The 26,418-nt window shown below is 42.1% G+C and overlaps 1 protein-coding gene across 10 annotated transcripts in view; it reads left to right on the forward strand.

Annotated features, from left to right (window-relative positions):
- The window catches only part of sgcg (sarcoglycan, gamma), a 620,033-nt gene that overhangs the window by 281,681 nt on the left and 311,934 nt on the right, over positions 1-26,418 (forward strand). The window contains exon 1 of one of the 10 annotated variants that reach the window (XM_063054196.1): positions 8,120-8,161. The exons of the other annotated variants lie outside the window; for them this stretch is intronic. Within the exon in view, the coding sequence (XP_062910266.1) occupies positions 8,141-8,161 (21 nt within the window). The 5' untranslated portion in view covers positions 8,120-8,140. Of the gene's footprint in view, positions 1-8,119; positions 8,162-26,418 lie in introns of those variants that run through there. 10 annotated transcript variants of the gene reach the window in all.

The following is a 26,418-nucleotide window of genomic DNA, read 5'->3' on the forward strand; positions in this document are numbered from 1 at the left end:
CAGAACAGGGTTGACGTGTGAAAAACTGCTGACAAAACTGTCTACTTAATCGATCGATGAGCTCAGATAGGAGGGAAGGAGAAAACAGACACTGGGACGGGTAGAATCAGAATCAGTTTATAATCACTGACGTATGTTGTGAAAATTGTTCTTTAGTGGCATCAGTACCGTGCAAGACAAAGTTGCTATAAGTTACAAAATAAATTGTGCAAAAGTTGAATAAGAGGTGGAGTTCATTGGTTCATGATCTTTTTGGAAAGCTGAGGGCAGAGAAGATTGTTAAGATGGCATAAAGCTGCAACGTTCATTGAGGCTATGCCTCAGACTTAGTTGCTTTTTAGGTTCATAGGGATGGTTTTAGAGACAGCAAAGGTTAGGGATTATGTTCAGGTTTTAGGGAGAGAGATGTTGTTGGTGTTGTTGAGTGCTGTTGAGTTATGAGTTGATCCTATGGATAATGTAGTTATCCATGTGGTTTTTTGTAGCAAAATACGGAAGTAGATTGCCAGGCCTTTTTTTCTGTGCAAAAGCTGTTAGTGCCCAGGTTGAGACCTGGTCAGATTCAAACTCAGGACTATCTGCCTCGAAGTCCGGTACTGATGTCACCAGCCAGCCCAAGGGCAAAGTTAAGTGGCAGTAAGAGAAGAATTGGGGGCAGGAGCTGGTGGTCAGAGTCCAGGTTGGAGTGTTCTGTGGTAAAAGGCTAGCGATTGCTGAGAGTTGGATTAGCAGGCACGAAGGATGAAGAGCAGTGAACCCTGTGGTGAAGGACCACGTTGACATGGGCCAAAGATGAGGTCTAGTGATGCCCAAGTCGACAATCCCCAAGGTAGGCAAGTCCCAGGGTTAGAGGCCCACATGAGCAGGAGGCATGAGGGCAGGTTGGCGAATCCTGAGGTTGGAGGTCCTTGCAAGTAAAGAGGTTGACGCCTAGAGTTTAATGTCCCATGGTTGGAGAGTCCTGGGGTCAATACTGGACATCGAAGCCCAAAGGTTGAAGCCTCAGGGTTGGCATGTCGGAGGCTCAACGTCTGCAGGTTTGGGCTAGGGACTGGGGTCAGAGGCCTGAGGATGGATGTGAGTGTGGGAAAGGGATCTGCCTAGCTGATGTTACCTTATTTTGTTGCTGTTCTTGTTGTTGCTTGTGTTGCTCTGCTGAACATTGGGGGCATGGTATATTGGTGACAGAATATGTGGCAACAGTTTCAGGCTGCAGCCCCCTCCCCCCCCCGCCATCACATCCTTGGGTTGTGTTGGCTGTGTATGTAAATGATTGTATTTACCTCTATGAGTTTCAATGTATGCGTGATCAATAAATGAACCTAGATCTGAAGCTGTTCTTAAGATGTGTGTTGTTTTCAGGCTTCTGTGATTTCTCCCTGATGATAGTAACGCGAAAAGGGCATGTCCTGGATAGTGAGGGACTTTACTGCTGGATGCCCATTCCTGAGGCACTGCTCCTTGAAGATGTCCTTGCTGGCGGGGTGGATTGTGCTTTGAAGATGTCCTTGCTGGCAGGGTGGATTGTGCTTTGAAGATGTCCTTGCTGGCGGGGTGGATTGTGCTTTGAAGATGACCTTGCTGGCAGGGTGGATTGTGCTTTGAAGATGTCCTTGCTGGCGGGGTGGATTGTGCTTTGAAGATGTCCTTGCTGGCGGGCTGGATTGTGCTTGACGATGTCCTTGCTGGCGGGGTGGATTGTGCTTTGAAGATGTCCTTGCTGGCGGGGTGGATTGTGCTTTGAAGATGTCCTTGCTGGCGGGGTGGATTGTGCTTTGAAGATGTCCTCGCTGGAGGGGTGGATTGTGCTTGACGATGTCCTTGCTGGCGGGGTGGATTGTGCTTTGAAAATGTTCTTGCTGGAGGGGTGGATTGTGCTTGACGATGTCCTTGCTGGCGGGGTGGATTGTGCTTGACGATGTCCTTGCTGGCGGGTGGATTGTGCTTGAAGATGTTCTTGCTGGCGGGGTGGATTGTGCTTTAAAGATGTCCTTGCTGGCGGGGTGGATTGTGCTTGACAATGTCCTTGCTGGCGGGGTGGATTGTGCTTGAAGATGTCCTTGCTGGTGGGGTGGATTGTGCTTGAAGATGTCCTTGCTGGCGGGGTGGATTGTGTTTTGAAGATGTCCTTGCTGGCAGGGTGGATTGTGCCTTGAAGATGTCCTTGCTGGTGGGGTGGATTGTGCTTGAAGATGTTCTTGCTGGCGGGGTGGATTGTGCTTTGAAGATGTCCTTGCTGGTGGGGTGGATTGTGCTTGAAGATGTCCTTGCTGGCGGGGTGGATTGTGCTTTGAAGATGTCCTTGCTGTCGGGGTGGATTGTGCTTGAAGATGTCCTCGCTGGAGGGGTGGATTGTGCTTTGAAGATGTCCTTGCTGGCGGGGTGGATTGTGCTTTGAAGATGTCCTTGCTGGCGGGGTGGATTGTGCTTTGAAGATGTCCTTGCTGGCGGGGTGGATTGTGCTTTGAAGATGTCCTTGCTGGAGGGGTGGATTGTGCTTAAAGATGCCCTTGCTGGCGGGGTGGATTGTGCTTAAAGATGCCCTTGCTGGCGGGGTGGATTCTGCTTTGAACATGTCCTGGCTGGAGGGGTGGATTGTGCTTGAAGATGTCCTTGCTGGCGGGGTGGATTGTGCTTTGAAGATGTCCTTGCTGTCGGGGTGGATTGTGCTTGAAGATGTCCTCGCTGGAGGGGTGGATTGTGCTTGACGATGTCCTTGCTGGCGGGGTGGATTGTGCTTGAAGATGCCCTTGCTGGCGGGGTGGATTGTGCTTTGAAGATGTCCTTGCTGGCGGGGTGGATTGTTCTGTGATGGAGCTGGCTGAATCTACAGCCTTCTGCTTCTTCTGGTGATTCTGTGCTTTCAAGCCTTCATACCAGGCAGTAATGCAACCAGTCAAAATACTCTCCAACATGCATCTGTAGAAACTTACAAAAGTCTTTGATGGCATACCAAATCTCTCAAATTTCTAATGGAGTATAGCTGCTGGCAATCATTCTTCACGATTGCATTAATGTGTTGGTTCTGGGATGCATCCTCTGAGTTGCTGACTTCAAGGAACTTGAAGCTGCTTGCCCTTTCCACTGCAGTCTCGTTGGAATGGTGAAAAGAAAGGGGAAAAGCAAAAAGGTACTGTGGTGGAGTCCACTTGAAGGTATCTAAAATGACCGAGGATGATCCATTCAATGTAGAGACTGATGGAGAGGAAAATGATGAACAGAGACTCCTTTCTCAATCTATCTGGAAAGAGAGGTGCTGAGAGCAGAGATACCGAAAGTAGAAGTGGTGCCTCCAAGAACATCTGTAGTAGTGGGGAAGCTATGTTAAGGAAGACAATTCAAAGGTATTTGTGTGGGAAATGTTATCGTCAGTGTACATACAGTGGGGACAGGGGAACTAGGGCAATGGAATGGAGGCAGAGTGAGAAGAAATAGTGTTGAGATAGCTGTAGAAGTCTGTGAGCTGTGGGATATTTGGTATTAACCTTTCCTCCATTTATGGTAACAGAAATATCCTGAAAGGGAAGGATATAAAGGTAGAATGGATGGAAATTGGCAGCAAAACTATTGATATTTTCCATTCCTGTGTACTTGATTCTGCAGCTGCTCCTGCACCTTGATACAGGCTGCAACCAGAAGCATCTGAGGGAGAGAAAGATAAGCAGTAATGTTCCTGGCAATGATACGGCATTTCGCTTCCTTGCCTGACCTCACTGGCTAATTTCACATACATAGATAATCAAGCATTACATTTCTGATGAGGTGTAGATCCTGCCTTCCTACTTTGAAGATTGCAACAAAGAAGCAAAAAGAAATTTTAAAAAAAATGTTTGTATTTTACAAATAACTCGCCAATGATTGGCTTCTTTAAACAGAACTTGCAGTCCTTTAGTGTCTGCTCTGAGATCAGTGAGATCTGCAGATAGAGTTACCAACTGGAAGACTTAACTCATATCAACCAACCTGCATCACGTTGCCATTCTTTGTCATCATCACCTGAGCTACTTAACTGTTGTTGGATGGAGAATCTGAATTTTCTATATTGAGGCTTGGGCAATGATATGCTCTTCCTACACGCCGTGGGAGGTCAAGGAGAATTCCAGTGCCCTGATGACTATACCCACAGAAGGTGTGTCAAGCTGCAGTTCTTGGTAGATCATCTAGGTCAGTCAGAGTTGCAAATGGACTCTCTCTAGAGCACTCAGGATATAGTGAATGTAGTAGACAGTGCCTTTTGAGAACTGATCATTCCATGGGTACAGAAAGAGAAGAGATGTCTGACCAGGAAAGATAGTCAGGCAGCATTGGAGTCATTCACTTCACTAACACATGCACCAAATTAGATACTGTTGGGATCCAAGGTTCGTGGCACCATGGACAAAGGGAGTGGGGATAAGATGAGGAGTGTGCCTGTGCTTGGGAAATATTGTCATAAGGGGGTCAGTTAGACATTTCTCTGCCCACAAGATAGGTTCCAGATTTGCATGTTATCTCTTTGGCATTGCCTTCTATGGTCAGCATGAAAGATTCACCTCAGTTTTTTTGAAGAAGAATAAAGGAGGTTTTCAAATATCTTTATTTTTAATTTTTATTTGGAGATACAGCATGGTAAAAAGGCCCTTCTGGCTCATGAGCCCAAGCCACTCAACTACACCCATCTGACCATTTAACCAACGAATACATGTGTATTTGGAAGTGGGGGGAAAGAGAAGCCCCAGGAGGATATCCACGTAGTAACGGAAAGAATGTACACTGCAAAAGTCCTAGCCACATATATCCAGCTAGGGTGCCAAAGACTGTGCACAGCACTGCATTTGTCAACGTGAGGCAGAGAGCGTTTTTGTAAATCTGGCAGAAGCAAATGATGTTGGGAATGGCGATGGTGGAGTGTTGCAGGAGTGGTGTGGGACAGGTGGCAGAGGAGTACCGGGGGGTGGCGCAGGTTTATGGATCATTACAGGATGTCTTTCTGGCGCTTCCCACTCACCACCCTCTCCCTTCCCCTTTTCCCAAGCATGATTCCCCTCTGTCTGTCCCCTTCCCACTCTCAGTCCACAAAAGAGACCCATATCAGAATCAGGTTCATCATCACTCACAGATAGTATATCATAATTTTTTTTTGCCAGACATAAAATTAATACAATACTGTGCAAAAGCCCTCAGCACCCCTAGCTAGAGATGTGTGCCTGTGTACTGTATATTCCCTCTACAGACAGCGGTGGGAATTGAACCGAGGTCACTGGTGCTGTAACAGCGCTATGCTGCCCGCTACGCTGCTGTGCCACCAAATACTTACTGCCAATCTGATTCATGTTGCTGCTTGTGGGAGTGTGTTGTGTGCAAATTATCTGGTGCACTCCCCATAATTTCACAGTGATTACATTTCACATTAGTTTATTGACTTTAAAGCGCTGGAAATATAGAAATGGACATGAATAATGATCTTTAAATGCAAGTCTTTCATATTTTTTGAGAAATCTGAATTAAATGCTGGCTATGTAATATTTATAACTTAACAATTAAAGATAACAAGGACCACAATGTGATTTATTAACTTGCATAATTCAGTAGAAGTTTGGCTCATGAATTTGCTTGCAAAGGTAGTTTTTTTATGGATTATAAGTGGTGTGCAGAGAGTTTGAAATATAACAGGAAACCTGCTCCATCCAGGCCGTGCTCTGTTCTCGATGTTACCACCGAGGGACAGGACTAAAGAAGGTACAGGACCCTTAGGTCTCACACCACCAGGCTCAGCACCCTTGGGTCCCACACCACCAGGCTCAGGACCCATGGGTCCCACACCACCAAGCTCAGCACCCTTGGGTCCCACACCACCAGGCTCAGGAGCCATGGGACCCACACAACCAGGCTCAGGACCCATGGGACCCACACCACCAGGCTCAGCACCCCTGGGTCCCACACCACCAGGCTCAGGTTCCTTGGGTCCCACACCACCAGGCTCAGGTCCCTTGGGTCCCACAACACCAGGCTCAGCACCCTTGGGTCCCACACCACCAGGCTCAGCGCCCTTGGGTCCCACACCACCAGGCTCAGCACCCTTGGGTCCCACAACACCAGGCTCAGCACCCTTGGGTCTCACACCACCAGGCTCAGGTCCCTTGGGTCCCACACCACCAGGTTCAGGAACAATTATTACTCTTCAACTATCAGGCTGTTAAACTATCCTGGATAATTTCACTCTCCTTAATGCTGAACTGATCATTGATACAACCTATGCACTCATTTTCAAGAATTCTACAACTCATTCTCAGTATATATTTATTTATTTATCCCTTTTTTTTATATTTCCGCTATTTTCTTTTGCCCATTGGTTGTTTGTCAATCTTTGTGTGTAGCTGTTCATTGATTCTATCGTATTTCTTTGTTCTAGTGCGAATGCCTGCACGAAAATAAATCTCAGGGTAGTATATGGTGACATATGCAGACTTTGATAATAAATTTACTTTGAAATCTGAACTTTTGTATTATAACTGCACCTTTTTTGTGCTCTGCGTTGGGGGCTTTGTTGAAATATGAAATCCAAATAACACAATTTTCTCAAATAACAGGATAAAGCCACAACTGGCAGAACAATGGTGAAATTTATGTCTTGTTTGAGTAATCGGAATCACTGAAGCAAATTCATATTCATAGCTCTCTACACAATGGACTTCTTCAACACATCTGGTGTCCCCATGGGACAAGGCAAACCTTTCTCCAAATCAATGTGCAAATACAGACAACAATTTGAGCTGTGGGCCAGTGTTCTCTATTTGCAGTGAAGTTGTTAGTGTGGACAGAAATAATACATTACTGGTTTTGCTACAGTGACTGAACAGAAAAATTCTCCTCCCATGGTGCACCCACTCATCACTTAGCAACCAGCTATGGAACAATACAATCAGAAGATATGGCCTGTCTGTGCTGTCAGTTATCAGCAGATTGCATAAGGAACAGGGGGGATAAAAACATTCTCAAACTAATGGAGGATTAATAGCAGAAGGTTTTTAAAAAATATTTTGTTGCATATTGTAAAAGGAAATATTTCTAACTATGGCCCATCCTGTCATTTTCCAAAGTGTTTGTCTGTATAGGTGCTTGTGTGTGGTATGTGCCACAGTGTCAGCCTAGGCTCAATCTGTGCCATATCTTATAAGACCCTTTAACATCTTTTAAAAGCTTATCTAACCCCCAAGAACATTTTGGGTGCTGGGGGTCTCAGTAAATTGGAGACACATTGTAATTTTCATAATTAAAATAATGTAAGCAAAAGTTATAGAATCACAGAACAATACAACATGGATACAGGCCATTCAGCCCAAAGGATCCATGCCAGCGTGTTGTCCACCTAGCTAGTCCCCACAACTGATGTCAAGCTAACCAGCCGGTAGTTCCCTGGCTTGTCCCTTCTACCCTTCTTAAACAATGGAACAACATTAGCTATCTTATCGTCTTCAGGAGCAAATATCTCTGCAACCCCTTCAATTTCTTCTCCAACCTCCCACTAAGTGTGAGAATCTATTCAGTCAGGCCCTGGGGATTTATCCACCTTAATGTGCTGTAAGTCTGCAACTGGCTCCTTCCTGGTAATATGAAAGTCCTCCAAAACATCTCCACTTGCTTCCTTTTGCTCTTGAGCAACAACAATTTTCTCCTCAGTAGACACCAAGGAGATTTTGGCAATTTCAGTGACTTTATTCACTTCAATAGAGGGAAAGAGTTGCAGGGGGTGTAATTAGCAATATTTTGAATTTTTGAGCAAATTCTCACTTGCTATTCTTGTTGGTTCTTTGTACTTGGATACAAGTGCACTAATTGCCTGTTGTTTAACCCAACACCATTGGAAGTAACCATTCTCATAAAGATTGGACAGAAATATTAAGACAATGGGATATTCAACAAAAAGAAAAGTACATTAAAAAGAAAAATAAAATGTCATTCAAAAATTATTTGCATGTGCTGCACACATCCGAAGATGTATCTGTCCATTCACCCAAAATAATAAAATGAAAGTTGTATCATTCTTAGACTTCAAGTAATTATCTCCAACACTTTGTTTTTATTTCATAGTTCCATTTGTTTAATGTTTTAGAATAATGCAGTGACACCAGGGAAAGTTATGAGATATGTTCCACACTGAATGATTCAACAAGATAGAAATGTGAGTATTTTGTTAACTGGAGAAGGCGGAAATTGAACAGTGGTTATGCCAGCAGTCTGATCAATTCCACATCAGTCCTCCTTTCCAGAGCAGAAATGTAGAAAGCTTGATTTGAAGTTTCAGGAAAGACAGGGTGGAGTAGTGTTATTCTATTTATTCTGACCTGAACGCTCCTGGGAGAGGGAAAAACAGCCCAAAGTTAGTAAATGATATTACAATGAAAATGAAGATTTAGGGGATGCAACCATAAAAGGCATTGTATGAGAGCAGTCCATTCTCTTCACTAAGTGTCTGCACTGATTTTGTTCAATTATAGTCAATCAAAAGAACATGGATGAGTTCCTCTGTTGATAGCTATTAGGAACAGTTTTATAGTACTATAGTAGTATTGATAGTGTTCTAATTTGTTCTCTATTTCAAATAAACACAATTTATTACTCAGTTAAGTAGTAATCTATTTTTTATACCTTATTAACTATTCCCATGAAACTTCAGCTAATTGGGGCAGCCGCTTAATTGGGCCAAAATGAATAGCCCCAATTAACCAAACTCCACAGTATTTAGAATAAATGCCCAGGTTATGGATGAAGTGCTGGAAAAGAGGATGAATATTATAGGTCCTTTCTGACCCGAATGGACATGCTGGATTGAAGAGCCTATTTCCGTGTTGTATAACACTAAGAATCAAAGACCTCTGCTTCTTGTATCTATTTCCTGGGTTTGACCAGACTGCAATTTTCTGCTTATCTGAAAGGACTGAACCCCAATGTTTCACTGGGCTGAAAGTTCAGAAGCAACTGTGAAAGTAAAATAAATGACATACAGTTTCAACTTCTTCACATTTTCCTGCCTCTGCCAAATACTCCTCCACTCCTTTCTTACCTTGCCATCATCATTTTGGACATTTTACTTTTTTTTTTAACTTTTGTTGATCCTGAAGGGCTCCATAATTTCCTTTAGTATGTGAGTAATGCTAGCTCGTGTTTGCACTAGCCGTTCCATGAGGTTGATATTTACCAGGCTCACAAACCGTGTTGCAAAATTGCAACCTCAGATCTTGTCCTAAATTTTAGGTGCAATTTAGTTTAATGTTGGGACTTTGCCAGAAGCAAAAGGGTGAAAGCCCATCTGGTTCACCTTTTGTTCTCCTGCTATTCATGTGATAGGCATGTGGTTGACTGATTGCCAGCAATCTGACTTTGTCAATTAATTTACAAAAGAGACAGACATTACTGTGTGTGATGTAGATATTGTGCTTTCATGACATTCATTAATGGTTGCCAGAGGTATTGTTCTGTAGAGGTAGATTAATCTGATGTGTTGCAGGTATCTACAGAGCTTTATTGGACAACAACACAGAGAAAAATAGCAGTTCTTGAGCAGCTCAAATTGAAATAGTTTTTACCTGGTCCATTAATCGATCCCAGCTGAGGTAATGTCAGAAATGTACGACAGAACTCTTAATTGGAGAGAGAAGCATTAACCATGAGGGGATCTCAAGCGCAAGAAGTTGTCCTTCGGTTGTTGAAATTTGGTTGTGAACAAGGTGGGACAGTGGAATCCTGATGGGATGAGGATTAACCAATCAGGAGGAACGGATGATAGGGGTATTTGTGCCACCAGACTAGACGTGCCCAGTCATCATTGCTGATGAAGATGGCAGAGTTTATCATTGAAACGCCAGTTAAAATCAATACCTATACCCACCTGGAAGCCCGAGATATGTTAATTCATCATCTATGCCAGGAAAGCACCAGATGCTTTTTTTTTGTTCTCCTGAGTTATAGCTAACTCAAACAATGGCTTTGATAAAGATTGAGAGCATTTTTCATGCCTACCACGTGAGCTGGTATAAAATGCTGCGGGGTCATGAGGAGATAGTGGTAGAAGAGAGAAAAAGCAAACAAAAGAGATTGCTTCATAATATTGTTGAATTTTTGAAAGTTAAACTTTTGATATTTCTGGATGTTATTCTTCAGTGGTTAAATAACAGATATACAATGAGGAGCCTCAGAGTTTAATCTCTGAATTCAGTGAGTTGGCCCATTAATTTGTGTCTGATTACTCAGTTCCTAGTGTATGCTGTGTCTATGATGTGTGCACATCTGGATATTGTTGTGTATCCAGTGTTCTTTGATACAGCACTGCACATTTGCCAATAATGTTGTATCAGCTCTTCCCATTAGATAACTAACTCAAAAAAATTACAAAATTTTTGGTTACACATAATTAGTATAAGTTATTTCTAATTTGTCTAATGTGCATTGCAGATATTGCTTTTACATCCATTTCATACAAATAGGACTGAAAATAGTGCAAAGCAATGTGTAACTCGTAGCAATCATGACAGTGTGTTACTTGGAAGGGGAGAGAGCAAACCCTTTAACTGTTTAGCAAAGGAAGCAGACAACACACAAAATGCCGGAGGAACTCAGCAGGTCAGGCAGCATCTATGGAAATGAATAAACATTCGATGTTTCGGACCAAGACCCTTCATCACAACTGGAAAGGAAGAGGAAGAAGCCAGAATAAGAAGGTAGGGGGAGGGGAAGTAGTACAAGCTAGAAGGTGATAGGTGAAGTCAGGTCGATGGGGGAGGAAGAAAGAAGCTGGAAGATTAGTGAGAAGGGATGAATGGACAAAGGAGTCATGGAGGGAATCTGTTGAGGTCATCTACTGCAGTGGTCCCCAACCACCGGGCCGTGAGGAAAAAATATGACTTGGCGATATGAAACGATATGAGTCAGCTGCACCTTTCCTCATTCCCTGTCACGCACTGTTGAACTTGAACACCAACCACCCCCCCACCACCACCACCATCAGCCGGTCCGCAAGAATATTGTCAATATTAAACCGGTCCGCAGTGCAAAAATGTTGGGGACCCTTGATCTACTGTATCTGATGCTCCTGATGCTTCCTCTGGGATTCCCTTGTCTATTCGTGCCTCCCCACGAAAGACGCTCCTGACATTTATCCCTGCAATCAAAAGAAGTACTACACTTGCCCACTCATCTCCTCCCTCACCTCCATTCAAGGCCCCAAACAGTCCTTCCAGGTGAGGCAACATTTCACCTGTAAATCTGTTAGGGTCATCATTGTATCTGGTGCTCCTGATGCAGCCTCCGCTACATTGGTGAGACCCAACATAACATAGATTGGGGGACCACTTTTTCAAGTACTTTCACTCCATCCGCAAAAAGCAGAATTCCCAGTGGCCAACTATTTTAATTCCAATCTCCATTCCCATTCTGACATATCAGTCCATGGCTGCCTCCACTTCCATGTTACTTCCGGTAACTTTTCCCTCTCCTCCTTCCTTCCTCTTCCTTTCTCCACTCTCCTCTCAACTCTCCTCTTCTCAGCTCCTATTACCTCCCTCTGGTGCCCCTCCTCCTTCCCTTTCTCTCATGGTCTTTTCTTGTCTCCTACAGATTCCTTCTTCTCCAGCCCTTTACCTTTTCCACTTATCACCTCCCTGCTTCTTTCTTCCTCCCCCACCCACCTGGCTTCACCTATCACCTTCTAGCTTGTACTCCTTCTCCTCCCTCCACCATCTTATTCTGGTGTCTTGCCTCTTCCTTTCCAATCTTCATTAAGAGTCTCAGTCCGAAACACTGACTGTTTCCATAGATGCTGCCTTACCTGCTAAGTTCCTCCAGCATTTTCCATGTGTTGCTCTGACTTTCCAGCATCTCCAGAATCTCTTGTGTTAAGAAAACAGGCATAGGGTTTGCCAATCAATGCTTACTGCAAAGGTGATCAACTGCTCGAACAGCTTCGAGGTCCATGCATACCTTTCTCCAAGGTATAATCATCACAATTGTTTTGGGTTTTGATGCCATAGTATCCTGCCAGGTTTGCTTGGATGACGTCTGCTGGAATAGACTGATTTCCATTTTTATCAGTACTCAGGCTAGAATGATGTGGCTAAGGGAATAATGGAAACAGGTGTGATAATAACAATCCAATGGAAATTGGATATATGCTTGAAAGAAAGTCGAATACATGGATTGAGTAATCTGCACAAATAACCCTAAAATCTATTGAGATGTATGTTTAAAAGTTTTGAACTTAAGTTTTTGATTTCATTATTGCAAATATAGGTCCACATTACCTTTCTAGACAGTGAGAAATGATTGTACATAGCCACCATTCTGATGGTCAACTAACACACAAATTGAGAGATTCATCAATGAATTCAGCTATGAACTACTCCACAGATAACAAAAGTTATAGGATATATATTTGATCTCAGAAGTGGGCAATGCAAGAAAGGCATCTACAAACTAACCTTTGTGATGGCAATCATAAAACATAGAACCTGAGTCATATGGATTGAACGGAGTAGCAATCACAAATTCTCTGAAGGCTATTACTGAACATATATGACAACTTCTGCTATTTTTATAGCCTTCATAGTTTTTTTTTCTTTCCAGTACAACCTCACAAGGTAACAGATCAAATTAATTTAATTTTACAACTAATAATAGCTATTTATTTTGTCCTGTATCACCACCACCAAGTTAGTGCCCTCATTACACTTAAGGGAAGGCTATGTACAGACCTTGAGGTTGGCCACCAGGCAGCTTTGGTTGATCACTGCATCTGCAGTGAAAATCAATGGGAAACATAAATTTTTCAACATGGGCATTTTTTTTTTTTACAGACAGAAATACACATTCCTTCCCTGCAGCCTGCCAAGTTATTTTGAACATATGTTCCAGTCTTAGATAAGAGAATACAATTCAGCCAGCTCTTTAAATTGAGGGCGAAAGAGACCCATCAACACATCCTAACACAGTCTGGACCAAGTCACAACCTGCAAGCATTTATATCCCTTTTCAGTAAGCTGTGAAACAATATTTAAGATTGATAATTTATGCACTTTCCATTTGATCGTTATGTTAAAGTTTGTGGGTCTGAAGTTTGTTTGATATGGACTTTATTAACCAGCTACTGTTTCGCAAAGTGGCAAGAGTATTGGGTCAGAGAACTGATCAAGGAGGCAAGATTGAGCTGGGGAAGCAGATGATCAAAGTACAGTTACAGATTTGTTTTACATATTTTAAGTGAGATTTAATCTCCATTTGGCTACACTCTTCCAAAATGTCACTTACTGTCACAGAGGCTGGCAGTATTTCCATCAAGCATATCCTCCCTCTGGACAGGAAGCGTCATGAGCCAACCATTGCCATCCCACCAGCACACTTGCTTTTGCCTGTCGGGCAGCTAGCCCAAGCCATTGCTATTCAGTGAGGTAGTGAAGACTCCATCACTTCCAATGGGCAAGTGGTGAGTTGCAGATTGAGAGGTATACTACATGTTTTAAGCACTGACCTGAGAAAATACACAGAAATTCAACATGGCATTTCCTCTTGGTTGTCACTGTGTCATGGGCCTGGTCCTTCCAGGTAACAAGTGTAGCTGCAGCACAGGGCAGGCCCATGCAACTCTCTGGAGCAGGGGAGTACTGTCAACAGTGGTCCTCCAAAACCCTGTTATGATTAGGGTTGTAAGGGACTCCTTAATGCTCTCCAGGATATTGCCCTATTCAGTCAGCCTTCTACCCTTCCTCCCTTCTATGCTGAACTCCTGGAGGCAAGATTCCATTTATGCAATATTTCACTTGTCCTACTGCAAGCTAAGGGAACATAAATTTAATTTGTAATTTACTTTCATAACTTTTGAAACTCCACTAAATATTGTACAAGAAAACCAAATTAATATTTTCAACCAACTACCTTTCAAGCCATGCCAACTAACATACATCAGTCAGGATGCTTTTAAAGAGCATGTGGAATGTGGGTGGGGGCTTTCCTCATAGCTTTGCAGTCCAATTTGGCGGTGCTGGCGTCAATTACTGATGTCACTAACTGCCCAGACATCATGCTTCTAGGATCTAAGAGTAATATATTAGCAGTTGGACTGACTTATTCCCTGAACAGCACGATTTCTCATCGTGTATGAAGTTAGAAGTAAATCAGAGCCTGTCACATCAAAAGAGCAACAAGCACTTACTCAACATTACAACCTACGTTCATACTAGTAGAAAGGAGAAATAAAGGACACCCTCATGCATTCTAATCGTTTACACATTACATTGGTATCCTCTAGTCCCAATGCAAGAACAACTGAAAATAGTGAGAAAACACTGAAGGAGATGTTTAAAAAGAAAATAATTGAAGTAGCATAAAATAGTTGGGAAAAAGAAAAGTGTAAATCATCAAGATGCTATTTTAGACTCTGTCCTGATTATATTGAGTCAGGAAACTTCTCAGCTAGCATTTCTGAGATGAATTCATAATATGCCATGTTGGATGAACATTCATCAATCTCTGTGGTGCGGTACATTCTAACACAAACAGCATCAATCAGTAGTTGAAAGCTTTGTCTTAATATCAGTATTGTACTGCAGTCACACAAAAGATCATTGCCTTCTGAGGAAGTTGCTGATGTTCAGAACAAGGCCACCCAAAAGTGTGAAATGTGTTACTGAAGCATATAAGTGTTAATGAATGTTCACCCTTTCTCACCAACACTTGCAACTCATCTCTGCCCTCAAATTAGAAAGTAATTACATTTCAGTTCTTATTATAACCTACTCTTACAGCTCATCTTTCGAAAGTAGCAGCTTATAAAATTAACACTGTTGTTCCATTGTTAATCCCTTGAACTGTGGTATAAAAGTTTTCAAAATTTTCTTTAAAGATTGTAAATATTCCAAATGAATAAGATTCATGTATAGAATTTGTTTTGCATCTCCCTGGGAGGAAGAAGTTCCAGGAGACTTAGAACTATTTAAAGATGAGTTTTAGGCAATAAAAAAATGTGGAAGTGGCTTTTGAAAGGCAAAATTGGAAGTAAAGTTAAAAAAAAATTTTCAGAAAGGGATGCAACATAGGAATTTTAGCATCAGATGTTGGAAGGGACAGGAGTTTATACAATGCTCTGTTTCTTTATTTCACCAATGAGGAGTTCCATTTATTCTGAATCTGCAGTTTATTAGATTTCATGGATGAATTATCAAATATCAATCACTTGACAGCTTCTAACCTGATGGAGAATGAAAAAAAAACATAATATACAATTCACCCGGAGAATTAAGGAATCATTTTCTCCTTTGGAATTAACTGTGTTGACAATCAGAACTGTGTTTACTTGATGTTCAATATATTTTAAAAATCTGCATTTTGTTGAAGTGTGTGATCCTTTCCCTGAGGTTAAGCCACTTGGCTCAACCCTGGTTTTACTCTGAAACTGCTGGTCATCATTGCAATGAAGAAGACTGCTCCTAGGTTCATGTTCTTCCTAATCACTCTTCTCATAATTTTGGTTTATTTATTCCAGGGGCATGATGCATCCAAAGCCAACATTTCTTAGTCATTGCTATTTGCCCTGAAAATGTTTGACACAAATCAAGAAGGTTAAGAGTTAACCATCTTGGTAAGCAATTACATATGGATATTAGCCAAAGTGAGGGTAAGTTAGCTTCCTTCACTAAAGGATGTCAGTGGTCCATTGTTTTTGTAATAGCTTGATGACTTCATGGTCACCTTGAAGTATGATGACTTTATTTATTTCCTGACATTTAAACTGAATCCCCATATTACTTCTTAACACAATGAACACTATGTTGAAGAGCAACTGCCTATGTGGGAGTTATTAGGAATGGTTTCCAGATGCATCCCAGTGGGACAAGGCCAGCATCTGGCCTGAATGCTTCATTATTTTCAAATGAGAGAAGAGTCAAATAAATATCAGAGAATGCCTCCCAAACTGGGGCTCTCTAATGTTCATTGCAGACACCAAAGGCACATTGATAAACAGCCCATGAAGAAAACGATAGAAAATCCATATGGTCCCTTGAACATGCTTTTCTCCTCAGCAAGATGCTGGGTGTTCTGATCTTGGCCCCAGTCCATTTTCATCCCCATTCCCCATAGCCATTGACTCCACAATAAACCAAAATTCTGTACTTTCTGATATTAAGCATAATTCAACCTTTAATATACCCTGGGGCAGAATGAGATCAGAAGTTTTAAAGTAGTCAGTAGAAAGAGTAGAAGTAAGAGAGAGCTGGGACCTGGAACTTGCAACTTGAAAGGCTGGTAGATGCTGAAGCCTTCTTCACATTTAAACAGTACTTAGGTTGCACTTGAAGAGCCATGGTCTTATGGGCTTCTCACAATGCCAGAAGGCAGAAGTGGATATAGTAGCTCTTTTTTGGTTAGTGCATATATTCGAATGACCTTTTGTGTCATAAATTTTCAATGATTTTATGATTTAAAAAATTCCAAGAATTCTCAACCTTCTAAGAGAAGAAGTTTCTCTTCCACTCTGTCTTAATTTACATCCTTGATTGTGTAACTATAGATTCCTCTAGTTCATTAAGGTTGTTATAACCAAGGTGGTAGTGGTGATATTCCCTCTCTTCCTGTTAAATGTTCCCAAAGATGTCTGTCTCAAATGGTCTCTGACAAACAAGTCAGCTGCTGGCCTTCACGAATAACTTAGCTACTAAGTCTGGTGGAACCATTTCCACTAACAGGACAAGGGCCAAAAGTGCATTACTGGCACCTTAAAACCAGTTGCTTTGGGCAGATCGGGTTCGTCAATCATGGTTGGCAGCTCATCTAGGAGAAGGAAAACTCTGATCTGAAACCTCCCCTGCCTTTTGGCTATACTCACTCATGAAGAAAGCTTCAGATGTAAACACCAAGGAAAAGTCTGGAGCTGGAATCCCTAAGGCAATCATACAATGCTAACTGGGAACTCCTGCGATGCTATTGGTATCAAACTGTATTGGTCTCTGCTCTTCCTTTGGATTCATCAGCTGCGTGGTGAGGAGGGCCTGTCACATTGGCAAAAGCTTGCTCTCCATATCATACTACCCTGGCTTGTGTATCATGTAGACAGCTGGGTCACAACATCCAATGGATGGCCTCATAGATTTCCCCAGAAGATATGAACCATCATCTCAGCTCCACTCCGACCAATTCCAATAGCATGTTTATTTCTGAACTCCAATAGGTATAGGTGGGGGGGGGGGGAGAGTTAGAAGCTGCAGGTTGATGGAACAACTATAAAGGGCTGAAGAAGAAAGAACCTAATAGGAGAGGATACTGGGAAAAGGGGGAGGAGGGAATAATTACCAGAATTTAGACAATGCCATCAGGTTGAAAGCTACCCAAAGGGAATATGAAGTGTTCCTCCTCCAACCTGAGTTTGAATTCATTGTGGTAGTAGAGGGAGCAGTGGACAGCTGTGTCAACATAGGAATGGGAAGATGAATTAAAATGGGTAGCTATCAAGAGGTCTTGTATTTTGAAGGAGACAGAGTGAAGATGCCTGACAAAGCAGTCCCCCAATCTGCATCAGGTCTCATCAATGCAGAGGAGGTCACACTAGGAGCACTGGATACAGGGGACTACCCCGACTGACATGCAGGTGAAATGTCGCATTTGCTGGACAGACTGTTTGAGGCCCTGAATGTTGGTGAAGGAGGAGTGCAGGGGCAGGTGTAGCACTTCTCTTGACGGTAGGGATAATTGCCAGGAGGGAGATCAGTGGAGATGGACAAATGGACAATGGACTTTGGGAAGTGGGGAAGTGCAGATGGGAGGGGAGTGAAAGATGTGCTTGTGGCAGGATCCCATTGGAGATGGCGGAAATTACAAAGAATGTGCTGGATACTGAGGCTCGTGGTGTGGTGGGTAACGACAAGGGGCATCCTATCCCTCTTATGATGGCAAGAGGATGGGGTGAGGCCAGATATGCATAAAATGAAGGGGAAACAGGTGAGGGCAGCTTTGATGTTGTTGTAAGAGAAACCTTATTTTTTTGAAAAAAGAAGATATCTCAGATTCTCTAGAATCCTGAGAACAGATGTGGTGAAGACAGAGAAATTCAGAGAGAAAAATAGCATTTTTACAAGTGACCAGTTAGGAAGAGTTATAGTCAAGATAACTGAGAGTCAGTAGGCTTGTAAAATGTGACAGTGGATAGTCTGTCTCCAGAGATGGAGACTGAGAGATTAAGGCAGGGGAGAGAGTTATCAGAGATACACCAAGTAAGTTTAAGGACAGGGCAAAAGTTGGAGGCAAATTTGATGGAATTGATGAGCTCAGTATGGGTGCAGGAAACAGCCCTAATGCAGATATCAATGTAGCGGAGGAAGATTTGGGAAGTGTTATCAACGTAGGCTTGGAGCGTGGACTATTCCACGTAGCTGACGAAAAGACAGGCCTTGCAGAAGCCCATGCAACTGCCTGTGGCTACACCTTTGATTCAGACAAAATGGGAGGAGCCAAAAGAGAAATTGTTGAGGGTGATGATGGAGGGGAATAAGTTACGGTAAGTCTGTTGTCCAGAAAGAAGTAAAGAGATTTAAGGGGATCTAAGTATCAATGCCATCTGTGTACCTGTCTAAGCTTCTCTTAAATGTTGATATTGAGCTTGCACGCATTTAACACTCTCACGACCCTCTGAGCAAAGAAGCTTCCCCTCCTATTCCTCATAAGCATTTCACCTCTCACCCTTAACCCATGAGCTCTAGTTGTAGCTCAGTGGAAAAAGCCTGCTTGCATTTACCCTATCTATAGCCCTCATAATCTTGTATACCTCTATCAAATCTTCCTTCAATCTTCTAAATTCCAAGGAATAAAGTTGTAATCTATTCAATCTTTCCTTATAACTCAGGTCCACCAGTCCTGGCAACATCCTTGTAAATATTCTTTGCACTCTTTCAATCTTATTTACATTTTTCCTGCACTAGGTGACCAAAACTACATACAATACTCAAAACTAGGCCTCAGCAACATCTTTACAACCTCATCATAACTTCCCATCTCCTGTTCTCAGTACAGTACTTTGATTTATGAAGGCCAATGTGTCCAAAGCCTTCTTTATCACCCCGTCTACCTGTGCCACCACTTTCAATGAATTATGGACCTGTATTCCCAGATCCCTTTGTCCTCCCACACTCCCCAGTGCCCTACCGTTCACTGTGTAAGGCCTACCCTGGTTGGCCCTACCAAAGTGCAAAATTTCGCACTTGTCTGGTTTAAATTCCGTCTACTGCTTTTCAGCTGATGCAGATCCCACTGCAAGCCATGATAGCCTTCCTCCCTGTCCACTATACCCCTAACCTTGGTACCATTCACAAACTTGCTGATCCAGTTAACCTCATTATCATCCAGATCGTTGATATAAATGACAAACAACAATGGACCCAACACCAATCCCTGAGGCATTCCACTAGTCACAGGCTTCCAGTGAGAGAGGCCGCCTCTACCACTAACTACACTAACTACCACTAACAAGAGAAAACCTACAGATGTGTGTTGTATCTATTATCACCCTCTGACTTCTCCCACAAAGCCAATGTCTAATGCAATTTACTTCCTCATCTTCAACGTCAAGTAACTGAACCTTCCTGACCAACCTCCCATGCAGGATCTTGTCAAATGCCTGGATTTCAACAAAGCTGCCAGTGTAAACACTGTAGAATTGGGGAGCCTGCTTTCTGTCTTTTCCTGCAAGTTACTACAACAAGCATATGCTATAGCAACAATGAATCTCCACTTCCAGAGATGAAGGCTCCCTTTTAGCTAACTTTTTGGTGTTAATTCCTTTCAGAATCATCCTTCTGGTGATAACCTACGAATGTGAATAGTGAAATTAGCACTGGCTGATTGCTGATGAAGTGATGGCCTGAATTGAAATGTTGTGTGAATGGATCTGGCTGTCACAGTGCATCACACATAATAATCTGAACAAACTTCCAATGGCAATCAAGTTTAACCCTTCTGTTTCTGCATTGTAAACAACCTAACTAAGAGAGAGACTCAGAAAAAATACATCTGATGATGAATATTTTGGGTCAATTGTATTTCAGCCTGCCATAAAATGGCTGAAAGGAAATTTTGAAATTTGAAGCTTTTGTTTTGGGATTAATAACCTTGAGCATGTAAAACATTTTAGATGCTTTTTCAATATGAACAGAATTGAACTGTTGCTGCCATAACCTGTGTTAAAATTTATTTTTATTGTACTTGCCTCAACAATTTTGGCTTAATGAGTGAGCTGAGTTTTTGAGGAACTAAACTATTGTTATGATATATTGCGAAGTTGACATCCATGTCACAGCTTAGTGGAGGAATAATTTTCTTTCCCTTGTGATTACCTTTTAACATTATGTAAGTCTTAAGGCTTTGTACAGAAAGTCATCAGTATTAGTAATCACTGTGATGCTACAATGTTCTGACTGATCTCAAAAATTGCAGCTGAATAATCTTGTCCCTGTGCATCCATCCACGGACAGCACTCCATGGGTCAGCAGTCTGACAATAAGAGGTAAAAGTCATGGTGTGACAAATTGTCACTTTCAAAATAGCAGAAAAACATATTGACAGAAAAAGCCATTTAATACATCAGTGCAGAAATTGCTTTAAATGGATAGCTTTCAAGGTGTATGGAGTTACATAGAAACATAGAAACATAGAAAATAGGTGCAGGAGTAGGCCATTCGGCCCTTCGAGCCTGCACCGCCATTTATTATGATCATGGCTGATCATCCAACTCAGAACCCAGCCTTCCCTCCATACCCCCTGACCCCTGTAGCCACAAGGGCCATATCTAACTTCCTTTTAAACATAGCTAATGAACTGGCCTCAACAGTTTGCTGTGGCAGAGAATTCCACAGATTCACCACTCTCTGTGTGAAGAAGTTTTTCCTAACCTCGGTCCTAAAAGGCTTCCCCTCTATCCTCAAACTGTGACCCCTCGTTCTAGACCTCCCCAACATCGGGAACAATCTTCCCGCATCTAGCCTGTCCAATCCCTTTAGGATCTTATACGTTTCAATCAGATCCCCCCTCAATCTTCTAAATTCCAACGAGTACAAGCCCAGTTCATCCAGTCTTTCTTCATATGAAAGACCTGCCATCCCAGGAATCAATCTGGTGAACCTTCTTTGTACTCCCTCTATGGCAAGGATGTCTTTCCTCAGATTAGGGGACCAAAACTGCACACAATACTCCAGGTGTGGTCTCACCAAGGCCTTGTACAACTGCAGTAGTACCTCCCTGCTCCTGTACTCGAATCCTCTCGCTATAAATGCCAGCATACCGTTCGCCTTTTTCACCGCCTGCTGTACCTGCATGCCCACTTTCAATGACTGGTGTATAATGACACCCAGGTCTCGTTGCACCTCCCCTTTTCCTAATCGGCCACCATTCAGATAATAATCTGTTTTCCTATTTTTGCCACCAAAGTGGATAACTTCACATTTATCCACATTAAATTGCATCTGCCATGAGTTTGCCCACTCACCCAACCTATCCAAGTCACCCTGCATCCTCTTAGCATCCTCCTCACTGCTAACACTGCCACCCAGCTTCGTGTCATCCGCAAACTTGGAGATGCTGCATTTAATTCCCTCATCCAAGTCATTAATATATATTGTAAACAACTGGGGTCCCAGCACTGAGCCTTGCGGTACCCCACTAGTCACCGCCTGCCATTCTGAAAAGGTCCCGTTTATTCCCACTCTTTGCTTCCTGTCTGCTAACCAATTCTCCACCCACACCAATACCTTACCCCCAATACCGTGTGCTTTAAGTTTCCACACTAATCTCCTGTGTGGGACCTTGTCAAAAGCCTTTTGAAAATCCAAATATACCACATCCACTGGTTCTCCCCTATCCACTCTACTAGTTACATCCTCAAAAAATTCTATGAGATTCGTCAGACATGATTTTCCTTTCACAAATCCATGCTGACTTTGTCCGATCATTTCACCGCTTTCCAAATGTGCTGCTATCACATCCTTGATAACTGACTCCAGCAGTTTCCCCACCACCGACGTTAGGCTAACCGGCCTATAATTCCCCGGTTTCTCTCTCCCTCCTTTTTTAAAAAGTGGGGTTACATTAGCCACCCTCCAATCCTCAGGAACTAGTCCAGAATCTAACGAGTTTTGAAAAATTATCACTAATGCATCCACTATTTCTTGGGCCACTTCCTTAAGCACTCTAGGATGCAGACCATCTGGCCCTGGGGATTTATCTGCCTTCAATCCCTTCAATTTACCTAACACCACTTCCCTACTAACATGTATTTCGCTCAGTTCCTCCATCTCACTGGACCCTCTGTCCCTTACTATTTCTGGAAGATTATTTATGTCCTCCTTAGTGAAGACAGAACCAAAGTAATTATTCAATTGGTTGCATCCAAACATGTTGTCAATGATAGATAATTAAGAAACAATACAGCCTGAGAGCAATGGGAAACAGAAAAAGTATGAGAATTTATTCTGGTTCAGGCCTTTCAGACTAGGGATAAATCAACACTTTAGTCAGTAGTGATTGTAATTATAACCTCTGAAGAAATTTATCTGCCCTGTTTTTAAACTAATTTCACTCACTATTTAATGCTAATGTTTTTTTCTCTCAGGACTACAGGTTATATAAAGAAGTATTACTTGGGGCTGAACTTGATATCTTGGATAGGACTATCTCCAGAAAAAAAATCATTAGTTTACATTGGGGGAAAAGCAGTCACAATTATCTCCAGTTGATATGTTTGGAGCTTCTCGGTTCTGAACTTAGCTGAGAACAGTAACATCTGGTTTCACTGTATAATGTTGCACTGTTTTCAGACTGAAACTCTTGATTTGTTGTGATTGCCAGGACAATAGACACTGTAACATCTCAGTGACTCCTCATGTGAGATAGGCAAATGTCTCATAATAGTCAGAGTCAGATATCCCGAGCAGGAAATTGTCACTAAGGCCTTTAAGGTGTAAATTGTGGAAGCTTGCAATGTAGGCAAATATCTGACCCTGCTTTCCCTGCTAAAGGGAAATAAGATTATGTGCCTTCTTGAGTGTGAAGTAAGTGAGACCCCCCAAATGTACTAGTGAGCAGCGAACATGAGATATGGCAGAGATTGACAGCAGCTGGAAACAACTCTGAAATGGCCTGATTTCCATAGGCAAAGCCATCCAGGTAGATTTCAGTGAAAACAATGAATTCATTTTGAGTGTTGGCTCATTAAATAGTATGGCTTCAAGAGAAACAGAGCCATTAAAAGTTTGCTCTCCTTTGGGTAAATAAAATCTCTAATTTTGCAGTTCAGTGAAGTTGTGAATCTCACTACAGATTAATTGTGTGCTTTGCTTTATTGTTGGTGTCATTTAGGTGTTGCAATACACCAAAATTAATGGAATTTACTTATAACTGCCCATTACACTTGTTGGTGTTTAAGGCAGCAATGAAGGTCCTCTATCTCTGTCTGTCGGAAACCAGTTTTGGTCTTGCTCTTGCCAGTGTTCAGGGCTTTCTTCTTCATGCCAGTAGCTTACTCTTGGTTTTCACTACTGTCGGCCATGTAAGTTCTTGGTGGAGATTCAGGAGTACTGTCACACACTGATGTAGAAGGATTCTTCATTGCTGTTTCCATTTGACCAGTCAGGGTTGTTAGCCCTAAACTGAACCACCAAACTTACAGGACTTGGTGGATCACTCTTAGCTTGGCCTCTGCTCCTTGACCTGTTCGGCCTGACCTGGATAGCCCTATCAAGAGCTAAAACATAAAGCCCTGACTTCAGCCAGCATACTCTCTGGGTCATTGAGACACACAAGCCTCCAAACCCTACAACAAGGTTGTGGTCTTTTTTGAGGAAAATCAATGTAAGAGAATGTGAAAATCACACCTATAAATGAAGAAGCAAATTTCCTGATGGATGCAAAAGCATCCAAAAATGTGTGAAAAAAATCATTCCATTTTATATTGAATAATTGTATATTCTGGTTCAAATAGTTTTGCTTCTGTTTATTATCAGAGAAAGTATACAGCATATGACCTGAAATACCTAGTCTTCACAGACATCCACGAAAACAGAAGAACCCCAAAAGAATGAACAACAAAAAAATGTTAGAACCCCAAAGTCCCCTCTCCCAGCTCCCCTGTGTAACTGTGTGAATGAATTTCAAGCCACTGCTATAGGTGAATTTCAAAATCTGATCCCCCTCAATTCTTTAGTTCAGCTAACTTGAACAGCTAAAAAATCTGTCCCTTCTCTCAAAAGATTTTTCTATTAAAATATCAACATACAAAGTGGCAATGGTGTTGTTTGTAATTGGGCAGAGGATATCATTTCCAACATGTCAAAATATGACACTTCTCTCTTGTGCTGGCCTGGGAGAGTGAATTGCATTGTCTGAAAAGATTGATGTTATACAGTACGTATATCTTTAGCTTTGCAATGACTTTTGACAAGGACTGGAGGTTGTTCAGATCCACTTCAATTCAAACGTGTTTCTATTACTTTCTTAGTTATAGATTACAGCGTGGCAATGAACCTTTCCACCCCTATGGGCTGCACTGCCAAATTACATTCATGTGACAGATTAACCAACTGACCCATATATCTTTGGAATCTGGGAGGAAATCAAAGCTCCCAGAGGACACTCACACAGTTACATGGGCATAAAAACCTAAGAAATAGGAGCAGGAGTAGACCATCTGGCCCATCAAGCCTGCTCCACCATTCAATAAGATCATAGCTGATCTGGCTATGGACTCATTTCCACCAACCTGCCTTTTCCCTATAACCCTTAATTCCCCTACTGTGCAAAAATCTGTCCAACCTTGTCTTAAATATATTTACTGAGGTATCGTCCACTGCTTCATTGGGCAGAGAATTCCACAGATTCAACAGTCTCTAAGAAAAGCAGTTCCTCCTCATCTTCATCCTAAATCTACTCCCCCAAATCTTGAGGCTATGTCTCTTAGATCTAGTCTCACTTACCAGTGGAAACAACTTTTCTGCCTCTATCTTATCTATCCCTTTCATAATTTTATACGTTTTTATAAGATCTCTTATCATTCTTCTGAATTCCAGCGAGTACAGTCTGAGGCAACTCAATCTCTCCTCATAGTCTAACCCCCTCATCTCTGGAATCAATCTGGTGAACCTCCTCTGCATTGCCTCCAAAGCCAGTATATCCTTCCTCAAGTAGGGAGACCAGAGTGTACAAACTCCTTACTGACAGTGGTGGAATTGAACTGGAGTCTCTGGCACTGGAATAAGGTTGTGCTAATTACTACACTTACCGGCTGGTGATGTAGTGGCATCCTCAATGGACTTTGTGGCGAGTATTTCCAGATTCAGATCCAGCCAGCTCCTTGCACACTTTCCGTACGTGCTGGGTTCAGCAACGAGCGAGGAACTTGGCCTTATGAAAAGCAGAAAGTGCTAAAGAAACGACAAGGCGTGGAGTGTAACAGTCCCATGCCACCCCAGTTATCTGCATTGCATGTTAAAATTAATTGTAAAGCACTACCCAAGTCAGCAAAGGACTTGACTCAGCTCTTTTTTGATTTTTCAAACCTTTAAACAAACGCAAATACTGTACATAAAAGCTGGAACTTTTTGCCTTTTAGAAATAAAGAAAAATCCTTGGACTTCGGAGCATTGTTAATAGAATGTGGCAGCAAATAATGAGTTCTGGATGAAAGAATTCCATATGTTTGCCCAGTATAAGAATAGAGGGTCCCTAATCCAATCATTCTATGGAGCAAGATATTACCAACGTAGACGCCTTCTGTCCTGTCCTCCTACCAATAAGATTTAATTTCTGAAATTGAAAGTATAAATTTCCCACATTATTTATGTAGCAGTACGTTAAGAATAATAAAAATCTTTTCTGATTGAATTCCTGTAATAAAAGATGAAGGGAAGTATTTCACCCAACCCCACACAAAAACTTTAATATCTTTGTGAGATACATTTTGCTTATGATCACCTATGAATTACCATGATATATAGGACACCCAGATTAAATATTTTGATGAATGTTATTGTCAGTGCCATCCTTGCTTTTTAGCTATACTGTTCTTGAAAAAACAAAGCTATATACATTCAGTGGCCACTTTTTAGGTACCTCCTATGCTTAATAAAGTGGCCACCGAGTAGATGTTTGTAGTCTTCTGCTGCTGTTGCTCATGTACCTCAATGTTCAATGTTTTGTGCTTTCAGTGATGCTCTTTTGCACACCACTATTGTAAAGCATGTTTATTTGAGTTACTGTCGACTTCCTGTCAGCTTGAACTATTCTCCTCTGACCTCTCTCATTAACAAGGTGCTTTTGCCGAACTGCTGCTCATTGAATGTTTTGGTTTTGGTAAGACTATCGTGCACGAAAATTCCAACGAGATCAACAGCTTCTGAGATACTCAAACCACCCTGTCTG

The sequence above is a fragment of the Mobula hypostoma genome, chromosome 7, assembly GCF_963921235.1.
Source record: "Mobula hypostoma chromosome 7, sMobHyp1.1, whole genome shotgun sequence".
NCBI lineage: Eukaryota > Metazoa > Chordata > Chondrichthyes > Myliobatiformes > Myliobatidae > Mobula > Mobula hypostoma.